We start from the raw sequence: 12,961 nt of genomic DNA, 5'->3' as shown, positions 1-12,961 counted from the left end.
GAAAAGGTATGGCGTTGTTATACGTGATCCAAGTAGCTATGCAACATGGATGAAAATATGAAATTATGGCAATGTTTGGTAAGTTCAATAAGCTAGCTTATAGTTTATTGAACTAGCTTATAAGCTTGTTTGATAAAAATGTGAAGTGTTTGGTAACGAGCTTCTCTTACTAGCTTATAGCATTTTTTGAGAAGCTATTTCAAGTAGCTTATAGCTTTTTACTAATAGTGTAGGAAATACATAATTTAGTTATATTATTGTTAATATTAGGGTCTGTTTGGTAAAAATAAGCTATAAGCTAGCTGATAGCTGATAAGCTAGCTGATAGCTGAAAAGCTAGCTTATAGCTGATAGCTGAAAAGCTAGCTTATTGAAATTAAAGTGTTTGGTAAAATTAGCTTTTAAAGTGGTTATTAAATATAAAATTACATAATTAATAGTGGGTAGTTTTTTTTTTAGAGTGGGTAGTTATTAAATTAAAGGGTAAAAATGGAATAAAGTGTAAAAAGCTATAAGCTAAAAGCTCAAACGCTACTTGAAATAGCATCTGAAAAAAAGCTATAAGCTAGTATAAAAAGCTTGTTACCAAACACCTCTAATTTTTTGAAACAAGCTTATAAGCTCATATAATAAGCTATAAGCTAGCTTATTTGTGTTACCAAACACACCCTTAGAGTAAGTAAGTTTATCCTTTTTATCATTTTTATCATTGAGGTTAAATTTGTTAGGCGACAACCAAATTTGATTGCTCGCGCTCTTGTTAGGACAGCCAATGCTTGAACTAGTCACCAACTGTTTGAGATAGATCCTCTTTGTATTGATATATTATTGCATAATGATATAAACTAGTTTGTTTGATAAAGGGAAAAAAAAACACCACATTTTTACTATTAAAAAAAAGCTTAAATGCTAAGCATCATCATTTTCAAACCGCCTGTATTGCAGAACGATTCTATCCCATGTACCACAAAGCCACAAATTATCTCCTTTCGAATGATTTGGATACCATGAGATCAAACTTGTGTTCTGACGAAATTTTTGTTGTTAGAAATCACAGATCCGAACAGCCTTAACTAGAGTACATTGTCACAGCCCCAACCCACACCTCTTCTTCCACCATCGCCACAATAAATATAAATAACCCTATAAATCTTCATCATCATTAGCAACCACCAAACAACCCAAAATCCATTCTCAACAACATACCCCTTTTTGGGTTGGCCCACAGCCACGTAAGTGTTCAAGAATCTATTTAGAAAAACAGCTTAAAATCTAATTTTGGTATGATAAAATGATCTAAAGAACAACGGTAACACATATATACCAAAGAAAAATCATATGTTTAGGATCAAGTCAAGACTGTTGCTTATCTTAAACTTAAATGTTAAGGCATTTAACTTGAAAATAAGGGGGAAATGTCTGAATTAAATTACTGGTAATTTACTAAACACATTTGCATGAAATAATGGTCCTTCCATTCAACTGTACTAACAAGCAAAAATATTAACCCCAGAATCAGAGTATATTCTATTCTCCAATCATTGGTATAGATTACAAGGTACTATTTCAGTAATAAGAGTACAGAATTTTCTCCACATCCAACACTACAGATATACAATTCTATTCCTTAATAAAAACAACTTCAAAGCGTTCACTTATCTTAAAATAACAGCAAAGGTGAAAAAATTAGAAGCTACAGCCTTACTGAAAAACTTAGTTTAAGCACCTATGTAAAAAAGCAACAGTGTTCAGTCACATTTTAAGTTCTCATTTAAAAAATTCAGATTACTGCATAAGCTAGTGCCAGAAGATAGTATCGGAAACATAGCCTCCAACATTCAGACTGATCCACATAGGCTGAATAATAGTTTTACACCAAACATGATGCATTTCTACAAGCACCAACACATAGTATGATCCCTTTTCAACTAACATGATTCAGATTCAAAGTGAATAGGCATAAACACACATCAACGAAAAACTCAGAACAACAAAGGGGGTGGGGAAAGCAATTTCAGATGCAAGTAAAAATGCAGCCATTATCAGTAGTTCCATGTTCACTCTATCCTTTCACATTCAGCTTAGTGAGAAATTAGACCAAGAACCATTCAGAAAAAAACTTGACAGAACAATATTACCCATAAAAGATGAAGTAATCTAACTTTATCCACCTCTCCCCAAAATAGAAGTCATGCATTAACCAGAAAAAAGTTCATCCTATATGCAAGCTATTCTGTAATAGATGACCTATTTCCTCAGTTATTCATCATTCCTCAAAGACACGCTAAGCAACAAAACCTAGCTAATATTACAAAATACTGGATCAGCATGAAGTTGGATCAGTAAAACCAATCCGGCACTACCCTTTGGCACAATGATAATGAGCATTTAACTAGCAGTAGATAATTATAAACAAAAAAGTTCCTTTCCAAAAAATAACTCCATTCATCTAAAAAAATTTAGGCTGTAGTTTCTAAAATTCAAATCCTTGCTGATTTTAAGATATGTTACACTATAAAAACGGCCAAGAATTACCCAAAAGTGTCACCTAGTGAGCCAATACTGAGACAACAAAAGCAGGGAACTTCTGACCACTTGAATCTATCCACGGGTTGGAGGAAGGTATCAGTAAACAATGAAAGATAGACGCTGCTGGGGACTAACAGTTCAAAAGTAGATATGGTGCGGAAGCCACTCTGTGAATATGGAAATGCTAAAAACTACCAACTGCATAAAATTTCATGAAAAAAAGGCTTATTAAAAACAATATCATAATCATAAATCAGGTCAAAATTAAAGGCATATATAATTTACGAAAGCAAAGGGTAATAGACAAGAGCAGAAGATCATTGACTTACAATAAGAAAAAAAATCCTACAACAAAAGCACCAAGCTTTAAAATCAGGTACCTCCTCCAGCATTGCCGGTGATAGCCGCCTTATAGTATAAAAAACAGAACAAGCATAAGAATCAAAGAAACAAAAGCAAAATTTATTCCATCTTTCTATAACAGTAAATATTGCAACTTCCTAATAAACCAAAGGGACTTACAGGCTCAATGTTTGCCTCAGGATTGACTTGAGAGAGTGTAGTTGATGATGAATTCGAAAACCTGGAAACAAAGAACACAATAACATAATAAGATACCAATCATACTCAATTCTTATATGAAATGGGAGAAACAAATTATGACAAGAAACACAAACCTAAGTGCTCTTGCTTTCTTTTTATCTTCCTCAGCAGGATCAGTCTTGGAACCGGGTTTAAACCTAGCAAGACGAGCTTTCTTCTTTGCATCCTCATCAGCAGCTGTAGTAGGAGTAGGCATTCCAAACCTGTAAAGAAGCACAATCAGAAACATTATAAACTTCAATTCCAATTCGAAATGAATTTTTTTCTCAAGATTTTTAGGGTTTAAAGTTAGAAAGGGGGAGGGAAATTGAATACCTTTCTGCCCTAGCTTTCCTCTTCAGATCTTCTGCTTTTGATCCTTCAGGTCCTTGTAATACAGAAGCAGTGCCAAACCTGAAATGAAAACAAACCCTAATTTCAGTAAATTTGTTTGAAAAAAAAAACAAAAAAAAAAAAAAATTGAGAAAATATTATACCTTTCGGCTCTTGAATTGCGTTTCTCTTTCTCTGATAACTGGACAGTGATACCGAATCGTTCGGCGCGACGCATCTTTTTCTGAACATCGGAAAGTGGAGCGTCGGTTTCGGGTTCAGCAGAGGGAGTGTCTTTGGATTTGTCGGCGTCTGTGTCGGCGAGGGTGGGATCTGAGTCGGGTTTGGGTGAAGTGGAGTCTAGGGTTTCGAGAGGGTTTTCATCGGTTGTGTTGGTGGTGGTTGTGGTGGCGGTTGTAGTGTCAGGGGTTGCCATTGTGAGTGGAGAAGCGACGAATGAGACGGCGGAAGAAGAAGAATCGATGGTTCTGTTAATCGTTTTCTGAAATTGTGTTGTCTGGGTTTTGTTTTTATTCTTTTCACTGACTTTTCATTTTCCTTTTTTAGTATGAATTGTTAATAATTCAAAATTATTAGTACTATTTTGCAATAAAAATAAATTTCCTTAATTGCTATTACAACCTTACAAATTATTTTGTTTGGCAACACATAAACCATAAATTTCTGTATAGTCCACATTATTTATTTTTCCATCTTAGAGGTACAAAATTTTCAATTGATATGATTACTAGGGGGTATACAAGGTGATTAATATTATTTTTTTTGTACCAAAAAAAAAGTATACAAGGTGCATTTTCTCTCCCCAACCTAATTTTAATCACCCGTCCTTTATTTGAAAAATAAAATTGTAAATATAATAATTAAAATGAAGAGTTTTTTTTTATTTTATAATAATTTAAATTTAAATGAAGAGCTTAATTAGAAGAAAAATATATGTACTACATTAATACTAAATTTTTTTTCACCACCAGTTTAATCTGATTCGGGGGTCAATTCTGACATCAAGTGGTTCCAACCCTCTCCCGATCACAGTTATGAAAAGTCGAACAGTAATCCTCCCTATAAAGTTCAGCGCATATTACCACCGAACCAACCAATTGGTAAAACTAAATATTTCTTTTATATAGGTATTTTATTATGTACAGGTAAGTCTTCTACAAGCACAAGCACTTGGACACAAATTTTAGGCACACTCACAAATCTAAAAAATTAAAAGCAAAATAAAATAGTCACATCAATTTATATATTTTTAATCATTTTCTCTTTATTTTTATATGTTTCATGTAAGTGTGCCTAACAAATGTTATTTGAGTTTGTGCCTATAGAAGACTTTCTCTGGAGAATAAGCATATTTTTACTATTTTTATACAAGTGATCACGAGTGTACTAATTTTAGTGGATCTGATACTCCATGCGACATTTAAGCATATGCTGACTACGGATTTAAGCATATGCTGAGTCATGAACAAAAGAGTTTGGGACAATCTTAATTGTATAGTACATGCTTACAAATGACTTGGATATGCCTAAAAAGTACAGTACTAGTCTAGTAGGTGTTTAAAAATCAAGTCTTAAACAGCATGTGATAAAATATAAATAAATCATTTGAAAACAATTACAAATATATACAAATAGTCAAATACATCTTCATTGCATTAGTAAGCCACATGTTATAAACAAAAATAACTCAAATATGGTTTTCATTTAAGCATACACACAGTAATAGAAATACCACGATGATACAGACCAAAAAAGAAATACCACAATGCAAAACAGTGGAAAATTATTACAACTGTAACATAATTTTCAAATGTAATGAACACAACTTTTACCAAATATTACTTGTCAAATTGATATTAAAATTAGAGGATGCCAAGTTGGTAAAATTTTCTTATTGTCATATATAATTAACACAAAAATTTAGTTTTTGAAATTTGAATGGGTTAAACGTGGCACTTCATCACATCTTCATATAAACTCAGCTGTACGATGTATTTCTGGTGCATCCTGCCAATGTTCTAGGATCAAAAGAGCGTATTCACAAAACCTACAATAAAATGGAGTTATAGAAACTGAGATCCACATGTCTCTTTTCAATATTTGACAATCCATACCTTGCACGGAGTACTGCACTGCAATCATTTTTTGCAAAATCGGCTATATAGGGAAGCACACAAGCAAATTTACAGTTACGCGGCATCTGGAAAGGGAGATTGCAAAGGTGAAAATGGAAGACGTAAAAGGCTTAAATAGATGCAGACAATTACATCAGTAGATTACATTACCGTTTTTATGCAGTTATCTGCAGACTATGCAATTACAAACACAGTAATTGCAACCAGCTTGAAAAGGACCTGACCTGATTATCAGATCAAGAATTAATAATTTTGAAAGTATCACAATCATGACAACCAAAGATAAATGGTTGAACTTACTGGTATAAACATTTCAGCATATGGTTCAAAATCACCCAAGACTCTAAGAGCACCTTTGACAAAAAGCACAAGCCTATATAATACAGCAAACAACAAACCAAAATTAGTTTGGTATTAGTATTAGTACTAAATATAATACCAACAACCTCGCCTATGACAAGGTCAATGAATAAATGAACTTTTCACTTTAAGATACATAGCAGGATTGCTTCCAGCAATCAAGCATTCAACAGAGAATATTCAGAAGGATGAACAGAAAATCAAACTTCCTAGTAACATTTAATATTCCTTTATATTATTTATTTATTGAACACATATATTGTCGTCATAACTGTTTATGACATAGTTCCATAGATGGAGGCGTGTTGACTCAACATCACCACAAACATCATTCAAACCAGTCCTAAGATCAGTACACAATTCTAAACAGGAACGTAAGCACCAACCTGCTCGAACAAGACCTTCAATACTCTGCATAATATAAATGGATCAGTGTTTTTCAGGCACAAGGATAGATGCAACATTCTTAATTACCTGATTAATTCCTTATCTGAGTATACCTTGATGGGGTCTATGGGTTTCTACATTACATCACCTTCTGCTGCTCATATTTAATAAACAAAATGCACATTTAAATAGTTTATTAATTGAAGTGTCAACATAAACTAAGAAGGGAAGCATAAGTGTGCATAAAGTGAATAACTTTTTCTATGTGAAAAACTTTCATGGGAATGATGGAATTACTCCATCCACTGATGTGAATAATATTGATAGGGTAGCATTGCCAAAAGACACAAATAGTTTTCCCCAAACAGTGCTCCACCCTACTAAAGCAGTCCCAGTAAAATCACCGAATAAAAAACACATGGAAAAGTAAAATGGTGCAAAAATCACAATCAGAACAGGAAAAACAGAGATGAACTGAATGAGAATTCTATTAGGAGCTCTAACAAACTCTTAATTCAAGTCGAATCATCCAAATAATCACTCAGATGTTACAATATATATAGCCGAAAAGAGAACTAAGAACTACAAGTAAAATACAACAGCACCTGTCAACATACTGGGTACAACAACATAAATTTTAGATTTCCTTATTAAAAGAAAAAACTAGATTGCCATTTTCACAAGCGCAGTCAAAGATTCGGGTGCTCCATATTGCATCCAGTCTTTGGTACACACAAGTGCCTCCACTGTCTCCGGACGCAAGGAACTTCGATACTGATCCATCTCTTTGCTCTTTTTATCAAAGATAGAGTCAGGAGGAACGGTAGAAACTGGAATAGCCAATATGTCTCGGGCCATCTTGGAGAGTGTGGGGTACTTAAGTTTGTTTAGCTTCCACCAACCTAACACATCAAAGTCTGGAACTCGAGGCAACAGTGATTCTTCCAGATATTGATCCAATTCAGACTTCGTCTGATGCGTAGATGTTTCCATGATGTAGGCATCAAAGTCTGTAAGACCATTGTCTGACAACAAAGATCCTCCTTGGGATCCCTCCACCTTCATGTTGCTTCCAGCATTTCCTTCTTCCGCATATGCCGGTGTTAGTGGAAGAGGAAGGGTTGCATACTCATCAAACAGCTCATGAATTCCGTCATCAACAATCTTGACATACACATGAGCATCCTCACCATAGATTTTTGTGAAACTGAACTCAACAAGCTTCATCTTGAAACGAGGATCCATAACTACAGCAATCACCAAAGCCAAACTACAATTTCTCCAGTACTTATCGATCTTTTCATGCATGGGTTTAGTAAGGTTGCTAATGAAGGGATCCTCATTCGTAACAGCACGAGCAAGATCCAAATGTAATTTCCAAACTTCATGAAAAAATGTAATAGCAGTGGGATAAGTTGTTGTCATAAGAATGTTTGCTGCATCATAAAGAGGCTTCAAGTATGTGCAAAGGATCTCAACAAGCTTCCAATCTTGAAAAGACGGGGTTCCTTTGTAATCAGGATCAGAAGTGTCTAAACACGAAAACACTTCCTTCAGTTCAGAAGCTGCAACCAACATTTGATATGTTGTATTCCATTTGGTTTGGTCATCAATAAAAAGGCTCCTTTCACTGGGTACCTGAAGCTGCTGCTTAAGATCCAGGAATTTGTCCTCATGTGATTCCGAAGACTTCACATATTTCACACTTTCCCGAATTTTATTGACAACGCCATGTGCTGAGCTCAACAAATCATATGCAATATTGCTTAAAGTACGGGCAATGCAATTTCCAATTAGCAACTGACCATTGAAAATAAGTGGATTCTTCACAGAGAGTAAAGGTCTGAGATTCTCAAGAGCAACTTCAGTCAGTGGCTGATTACAAGTAATAGTAAAAAGCCTTCCCTCCAAATTCCAATCAGAAATGCAGACAGATACAGCATGGCTGAGAGCAGAGTCAGAATCAGGGAATGGTTCCATCACAACATTGAGAATTCTCCTCTGCAACTTCCAATCACTATCAACAAAATGTCCTGTGATAAACACATAACCTACAGACTGACTTGAAGTCCACATGTCCAGTGTCAGACCAACACGTCCCGGTAATTCATCAAAATACTTCATAAGGTTTTGCTTTTCCACCAGGTAAGTTGCGACACAGTCTCCTTGAATAGTATTAAAGGTCACCATGTTGAACTGGGGTTGCAGATTTTGGACAAATGCAACAAATCCTGGATGTTCAACCATGTGAAGCGGGTAATCATGCATAATGATCATCCTAGCAATCTCATCACGACAACGATCTTGATCAAAAATCATGTAAGGTGTGCCTGAGGTTCTATAACGTCGTTTTGGTGTATTACTGGTATTGCCAGCACCACTACCCCTTGAACGCGGGGTATATGGGCCATACTGATCTGGATCTAAACTACGAAGAAGAGCTGGACATGCCCCCTTGGAAATGTGCCGTTTAAGGTGGCTGGTACCGGCAACTTTTGAGCCAGTACTGTAGGCAAAAGTTTGTTTGCATTGCTTGCAACATGCCCTTCTACATTCAGCACTAACTGCTTCTATGGTAAAGTGTTCCCAGACTATAGACTTTTTTTTCCTCCTCTTATTTGGCTGTGTCTCTGGGGTGTGTTCTTCATTGTTTGGCGAAGTTTCAGCATTTACTATTTCATAGCTGGGAATATTATTAGCATTGACTATCTCATAGTGGGCTTGAGAACTGATCAGCTGATTGTTGTGAAGGGTTTCACTATTTGCCAGGTCATAGTGAGTTATCATTTGGGAATTGGCTAGCTGATCATGGGACAGTGTTTCAGAGTTAGCCAACTGATGGTTGGCCAGTGCCTCATGATGGTCCAGATGACTGTTGGGAAGCGTATCATATTCTTGCAAGTGATTATGAGGTATTTGTTCCACATCTGTGTTATGACTGTCTGCCAGTGGTTCAGAGCTATGCGGCGATTCAGAATTAGGCTGCGACTCAGGGTGAGGCAGTTGATCTTCAGGAATCATTTGGTGATCAGCAAACTGATGATTGTCAACAATAATTTCTTGATGGGAGAGCTGATTGTTGGGATCTATTGTTGAATTGGCCAATTCGTTCTCAGTTCGAGCTTCAGATGCAACCATGTCATTGCTGATTTCGGCCTCGTGCATGACATTCACATCGCTGATTTGGTCATTGTGCATTACAGTCTCATTGTTGATTTGTGCCTCGTGCATTCCAGTCTCATTGCTGATATGCCCCTCATGCATAACAGTCTCATTGTTGGGTTGTGTGTCAGACACAGCTGCATCATTACTGATTCCTGCTTCATGCATGACAGTCTCATTGTTGGGCTGTGTGTCGAACACAACCACATCATTGCTGGGTTGAGTGTCATAAAAAACCACCTCACTGCTTGGCTGTGAATCAGATATGACCACCTCATTGCTCTGCTGTGAGTCAGACATGACCACCTCACTGCTCTGTGATTCAGACATGACCACTTCATCATTGCAAGGTGTTTCAGATGCAATCATTCCCTCATTGATGTCTTGCGCTTCAGATAAAACTACCTCTTCATCATTGTGTTGTGCTTCATATACAACCACGTCCTCATTGCTGAGCTTTGTTTCAGAAACAACCACCGACTCATTGTTGTGCTGTGTTTCCCCATTAGTTATATTCATTTCAGAATTAACCACACCATTGTTTGGCATGGCCTCAGAATCAAGCACCTGGTTGCTTGGCAGTGCCTCAGGGGAAGACTTCTTGTCAAGAGTAGCTTCGGAACCAACAAGCTGATCGCCAGGTGCTGCTTCAGAGTTGTCCATCGGCGTGTCAAGTGTTGCCTCCGAATCAATTGGCTGAGTGTCTTCTGGAGCACCAGCATTGGCTACCTGGTTGTTAGGTAGTGATTCAGAATTCTCCAAATCACTGCTCTGACATGCTTTGGTGTTGTCCAACACATTTGCATCACCACCAGTAGCATGGGTTTCATATGTAGAAAGTTCTTCATTAGGTTGTGACTCGGAATTTTCCACATTATTGTTAGACAAAATTTTCGAATCTTCCAGATCATTACTAGGTTCCGAGTCAGTACTACTGCTGTGTGACTTGTGTTTTTTTACATCAGAGGTTACCACTAATTTGTCTTCTTTAATGACGTCCATCTCGTCGGCATTGATTGACTCATCATTTACATCAGGGGTCACTACCACTTCACCTTCTTCAAGGGTAGCCATCCTGTCAGTATATGTCCTCCTGCTTTACCAAGAAGAAACAAATTATTAATGCTCAATTACACAATTACAATCAGGAAACATTTGGCATGAGTTATCAAGTTATCACATAAAAAAATACAGCCATTAAATTAGCATAAACAATTAAACACATACTGCATTTGTCTGCAATGACTATTTCACACAGTGGGAAGCAAAGAAATCAAGAACTACATGAAAATAAATAACAAAAATTAATGCAGAACATGCAAAGAAATAAACCTATTAATTTTTAAAAATATAGCATGCAATTAAAGTAGCGCAGTTATGAAAAACATAAAGTGAGGGATAAATTCTCATCAGTATATATTTAGCAAAGTGCCATGCCATGCATAACACAAAATTTATTCAATGTGTGAACAAACTCTAATACATTATAGACGAGAAAGAAATTATTTTTACATACATACTGTCATCTGGAATGAGCATATCATGGTTATAATCAAATTTTAAAAATTCAAGGCCTGATACAACAATTCTTGATTACAAAGTGAATACAAAACCCAATCATGCAGACAGCAAATGCAGTTTGTTTTTCTCTAAAAATAGCTAATTAATTTCACTTGGCTGGTTTGTGCGAGTGAGCTAATTAATTTCAGCCGGTGGAAAAAATCCGAAGAAGTCTATATTAATTAATTAATAACATAAAAATGGATAAACCAGAACATAAGGCCAGAAATTGGATCACATACATTTTTATCACATATCCCTAAGATGAATCACATTAGATTGTCAAAGAAAAAAAGATGAATGGCATATTTACTTTGCTAATAAGATAACAAGGCCCAAGGACACAGCAGTAGTAATACCGAAAATCCATTATTTGCTACATTGTATATTTTCGTCTAACTCTACGACATATATTCAGAAATGTAACACGTCAGAAAATTCAAGTCATTGTGCCTAATTTGGATAATTGGGCCTATCTTAGGCCCAGTTGAATAAGAACAGCCCAGCCCAACAATAAAATGGAAGAAATCCACGCAACAGATTATAATCACAAACACTTGGTAGTACAAGTACGCATGACATAATACATCAAGCTCGGGCAAATCTGATTTCAACAAAAGTACTATTGCTTGAGCTCATACATAGTACTATGTATGTACTATCACAGTTAACAGTTAAATTGAAAAGAAAGAAAAAAAATGCAATCTATGATCGATCTTACTAACTTCAAGGATAAGCTCAGATTAAACCATTAGTATCAGAAAGTTCGGCTAGAAAATTGAAAACGCGAGTAAAAGGATTCAGAGATGAAGAGAATTGTAAAAAATAAAAAAAATAAAAAATTGACAAATTGAAAAAAGTTCGGGTTTGAGATCTACCAGCTGTGTGTGAACTGAATCTTGACTGCTCCGCCGTGCCGGATGCGGAAGCTCGGAACCGAGCTTCGGAAAGTGACAGAAGTGAGATCTAGGGTTTAACGGAGGAGAGAGAGATTGGGCTTGGAAACAACCCGATACTAATTTGGACCTTCAATTCGTAGTGGTTAGTTTGATAGGTCTGTAAAGAAAAATAATTTAGTGCAATACTTTTTGTTTTTTTTTTGTTTTTAGACTTCTGATTTTGGACTCATAAAAGGTCTATTTTATTGTAACAAAAAAAAAAGTCTATTTTATTTTGAGCAACATAGATGGGGATATAAGTTGGATCGTCGTTATTCAATTTTTTTGCACCATTAGTTTAATCTGGTCGGAGGGTCAATTTTGCATCAAGTGATTTTGGTCTTTGCCCAATTGCAGTTATGAGGATCGGACTCTGGTCTCCTTACCAAGTTCAGCGCCAACATTTTTGTGACAAGACTCGCACATTTAAATGTGGTGAGACAGGGTTCGAACCCTAAACACTCCAATAATATCTCTGCTAACTACTATTTAAGCTACACTTATGGGTCGTCGCTATTCACCTTTTTTTAATTGCTCGCACTATAAATTATGTTACTAGAAGATATTTTTTGGTAAGATTTATATTGGCAGCAAGAGATTAAATTAGTTATTTAGTCAATATTTTTTTGAAAAAATTTGTTGGGAACGGACCATAGAGTTCGTAATTGGAGTTAAAATCTTTTCATTATTTTTATCTCCTTTGTTATTATATAGTTTTAGGAATATAAATACAAAAATGTGATATTAAATGCGTTCAAATATCTTTTATACACACAAAACATTTAAAAGCTTTGATGATAAAAAAAAAATAGAAAAAATAGGAAATAACGAGCATCCTAACTCTAGTAATCCATAGCCATAGGCTGACAGGCCACCCCCATAACTTACAGCTTAGGGGGCGTGTGAGGGATAACCCACTGAGGGGCCGCATTTTGCTTTGTTGGTTTTGTTGTT

General features: G+C 35.8%; 2 protein-coding genes across 4 annotated transcripts; both read right to left on the bottom strand.

Moving 5' to 3' along the window:
• Nucleotides 1-1,452: 1,452 nt before the first annotated feature.
• LOC123889209 (protein MODIFIER OF SNC1 11) lies at nt 1,453-4,023 on the bottom strand. Of its 2 annotated transcripts, XM_045938431.1 has the most exons (6): nt 3,609-4,023; nt 3,448-3,525; nt 3,207-3,335; nt 3,052-3,112; nt 2,859-2,937; nt 1,453-2,727 (listed from the first exon to the last, which is right to left on the bottom strand). In XM_045938431.1, exons 1-5 carry the CDS (start codon nt 3,878-3,880, stop codon nt 2,902-2,904), a joined length of 576 nt encoding a protein of 191 aa, XP_045794387.1. In that variant the 5' UTR covers nt 3,881-4,023; the 3' UTR covers nt 1,453-2,727; nt 2,859-2,901. The 2 variants fall into 2 exon arrangements, 1 of the variants encoding a protein (XP_045794387.1); XR_006802428.1 differs by having other exon boundaries at nt 2,859-3,112; nt 3,609-3,984.
• A 2,794-nt stretch (nt 4,024-6,817) lies between these two features.
• On the bottom strand, nt 6,818-12,253 carry LOC123893019 (zinc finger BED domain-containing protein DAYSLEEPER-like). Of its 2 annotated transcripts, none has more exons than XM_045942934.1 (2): nt 11,948-12,253; nt 6,818-10,602 (listed from the first exon to the last, which is right to left on the bottom strand). In XM_045942934.1, the coding sequence occupies exon 2, from the start codon at nt 10,581-10,583 to the stop codon at nt 7,011-7,013; it is 3,573 nt and encodes a 1,190-aa protein (XP_045798890.1). In that variant the 5' UTR covers nt 10,584-10,602; nt 11,948-12,253; the 3' UTR covers nt 6,818-7,010. The 2 variants fall into 2 exon arrangements, with proteins under 2 accessions (XP_045798890.1, XP_045798891.1); XM_045942935.1 differs by having other exon boundaries at nt 6,818-10,605; nt 11,948-12,234.
• Between the last annotated feature and the right edge of the window lie 708 nt (nt 12,254-12,961).

Source organism: Trifolium pratense, linkage group LG6, assembly GCF_020283565.1.
Source record: "Trifolium pratense cultivar HEN17-A07 linkage group LG6, ARS_RC_1.1, whole genome shotgun sequence".
In the NCBI taxonomy this organism is placed as follows: domain Eukaryota; kingdom Viridiplantae; phylum Streptophyta; class Magnoliopsida; order Fabales; family Fabaceae; genus Trifolium; species Trifolium pratense.
This window is presented reverse-complemented; position numbering and strand designations above follow the sequence as displayed.